Below are 2,869 nucleotides of genomic sequence, written 5' to 3'. Positions count from 1 at the left end.
AGTATTCCGAAGCCTCGTGGTAAACAGTTAAAACAGGTAAGCAAAAATGACAAAATTTAGGCCTCTGAAAATCCAGCAAACGCTTTTGACATTACTTGAAAGGAGATTACCAAAGACAAACCTCCAATCACAAACTATTGGTATTAGGTGTTGTCTTTCCTGCCCCTGCTTCTCTCAATAAGAAGGGAGAAATTAGAGACTTTGCTCTTTCCATAAACCAACCAATCTCTATAGCTCTTAGGACACACTGCCAAACCTAAATGAGAGCAAATTTTAGACACAAAAAGAAAAACCAAAACTACTTTCAAATAATTTTAATTTTACTTTTCCCTTTCCTTGTGAGAAGAGGAAAATGATCAATTCACTTTGTGGAACCCTCAAGAGTGAGAGCAATTCTAAAACCAAACTCCAAGCCACATCTTCAAATGACTCATTTTTGCAATCCAAGAAAAATGCCACTCAATCCTCTGGTGATATTGACCAAACTACCCTAACCCCACCAAGCTTAAACCTTCCTGGACTCAAATTTGAGTTGGATGGAGATGTGGAAGTTCAGTCACCAGATAGTTCAATGTGGGAATCCTTTTTTGCTGACCAATTAGATGGTGATTTCATGATATCTTCTCCAGTGAGGAACGTCCCCTCCCCTCAAGTCTCTTCCTACAATTGCAACTATAACTATGCTCATGGAATGCAAAGCCAGAGTCTCTCAGGGTGTTCCCCACCAAGGTTTTCATCATCCCAGATTGGAGCCTTCAACAGCACCCACAAAGGGAAAGGACTTAGCCCTCTCCACAGGGTCTTCAACTCCCCAAACAATCAGTACATGCAGCATGTTGAAAACCTTTCCCTTCCAGCAATAGAAGAGTTCTTGGAGGACTATCAAGGGTATTCATCAACCAAGGTGTCTTCTGAAATTGCAACTTCATCTGAATGCTTTGACTTGTCTACTCAAATACCATCATCCTTATTGGATACCTTGACACTGCCCAATTCCTCAAGGTACCATGGTTCAGTCGATGAAGAATCCTCAGTGCACGCTGCTGGCTCTTCTCAACTCTCCCAAGAGAGCGACATCTATCACCAGATGGGGTCCATGGCTAGTGCATCCCTCTCACAGGCTCTACAACAAGAACGCTACCAAGAGAAACGGCAAAAGCGGCAAGCACAACAACTGCAACAACAACAACAGCGCCAGCAAGACAATATGATGGTGCCTATTCCAATCGGAATGGAGCAGGTAACAAAATCTTCCCTTACCCTACTACACCAAAAACTGATCATGTTTTGGAAAAGAAGTAGATTATGACACTCTTCTTCTCTTGTGACATGAACGTTACAGGAGCAGGACAGCGGGCTTCAACTGGTGCACCTGCTTCTGGCCTGTGCAGAGGCAGTGGGGAAAGAGGAATACATGCTAGCAAGAAGGTACCTCCACCACCTCAACCGTGTCGTCACTCCCTTAGGCGACTCCATGCAGCGGGTGGCCGCGTGCTTCACCGATTCGCTCAGCGCCAGGCTCAATGCCACCCTCACTCCGAAACCCTCCAAACCCCTCAGCCCCTCAAACTCCATGGAAGTCCTCAAAATCTACCAGATCGTGTACCAGGCCTGCCCCTACGTCAAGTTCGCCCACTTCACCGCCAACCAAGCCATCTTCGAAGCCTTCGAAACCGAAGAGCGTGTCCACGTCATCGACCTCGACATCCTCCAGGGCTACCAATGGCCCGCCTTCATGCAGGCCCTCGCCGCCCGCCCCACCGCTGCTCCCTTCCTTCGCATTACCGGCGTTGGCCCCTCTCTCGACGCCGTCCGCGAAACCGGCCGCTGCCTTACCGAGCTCGCCCACTCCCTGCGCATCCCCTTCGAATTCCACGCCGTCGGAGAACAGCTCGAAGATCTCAGACCCCACATGCTGCACCGCCGTGTCGGGGAGGCACTCGCAGTTAACGCAGTGAACCGTCTCCACCGCGTCCCCGGGAATCACCTCGGGAACCTTCTCGCCATGATACGCGACCAGGCACCGAACATAGTGACCCTGGTGGAGCAAGAGGCAAGCCACAACGGACCCTACTTTCTGGGGCGGTTTCTGGAGGCGTTGCACTACTACTCGGCGATCTTCGACTCGCTAGACGCAACGTTTCCGGCGGATTCGGCTCAGCGGGCGAAGGTGGAGCAGTACATATTCGCGCCGGAGATACGGAACATCGTGGCGTGCGAGGGGGCGGAGAGGTTTGAGCGGCACGAGAGGCTGGAGAAGTGGCGGAAGATAATGGAGGGGAAGGGGTTCAAGGGCGTGGCGCTGAGCCCGAACGCGGTGACTCAATCGAAGATTTTGCTTGGGTTGTACTCGTGTGATGGGTATAGGTTGACGGATGACAAGGGCTGCTTACTTCTTGGGTGGCAGGATAGAGCCATCGTTGCTGCGTCTGCATGGCGGTGTTGATGGATGCTATGCTACCAACTTTTCCATTCAATTTCTCTTTCTTTTCATTCATGCTAATTGTTACTTTTCTCTTACTTTTTATCATCATAAACCTCAACACGGATATCATATCAACACAAAGTAATATACTTTTTTAACACACTTCTTTTTAATCTCTTCAAATTTAACTCATTTCTTTGTTACATAGCCTCAGATTCACCTAAATTTCAGCTAACGGAAACAATGTGTTAAAACATTCTGGGAAGTACCTTGCTACAATCTTCTTCTACCTTGCTATGGAAAGTAAAACTTCAACAACATCATATATACATATATATACTTGATATAATTAAGCTTATCTGCAATCTGATGCACTTGAAGGTATACCTGTATATTCAACAAGTTATCAGAAACTTAATACCTACATCAAAATCAGTTTATAAA

At 47.5% G+C, this 2,869-nt stretch overlaps 1 protein-coding gene across 1 annotated transcript; it reads left to right on the top strand.

The window, feature by feature from the left end:
• The first annotated feature begins 352 nt into the window (after positions 1-352).
• LOC137815456 (GRAS family protein RAM1-like) lies at positions 353-2,580 on the top strand. Its single transcript, XM_068618580.1, has 2 exons — positions 353-1,240; positions 1,343-2,580. The coding sequence occupies exons 1-2, from the start codon at positions 353-355 to the stop codon at positions 2,444-2,446; spliced, it is 1,992 nt and encodes a 663-aa protein (XP_068474681.1). The 3' UTR covers positions 2,447-2,580.
• The last annotated feature ends 289 nt before the right edge of the window (positions 2,581-2,869 follow it).

The sequence above is a fragment of the Phaseolus vulgaris genome, chromosome 1, assembly GCF_000499845.2.
Source record: "Phaseolus vulgaris cultivar G19833 chromosome 1, P. vulgaris v2.0, whole genome shotgun sequence".
In the NCBI taxonomy this organism is placed as follows: domain Eukaryota; kingdom Viridiplantae; phylum Streptophyta; class Magnoliopsida; order Fabales; family Fabaceae; genus Phaseolus; species Phaseolus vulgaris.
This window is presented reverse-complemented; position numbering and strand designations above follow the sequence as displayed.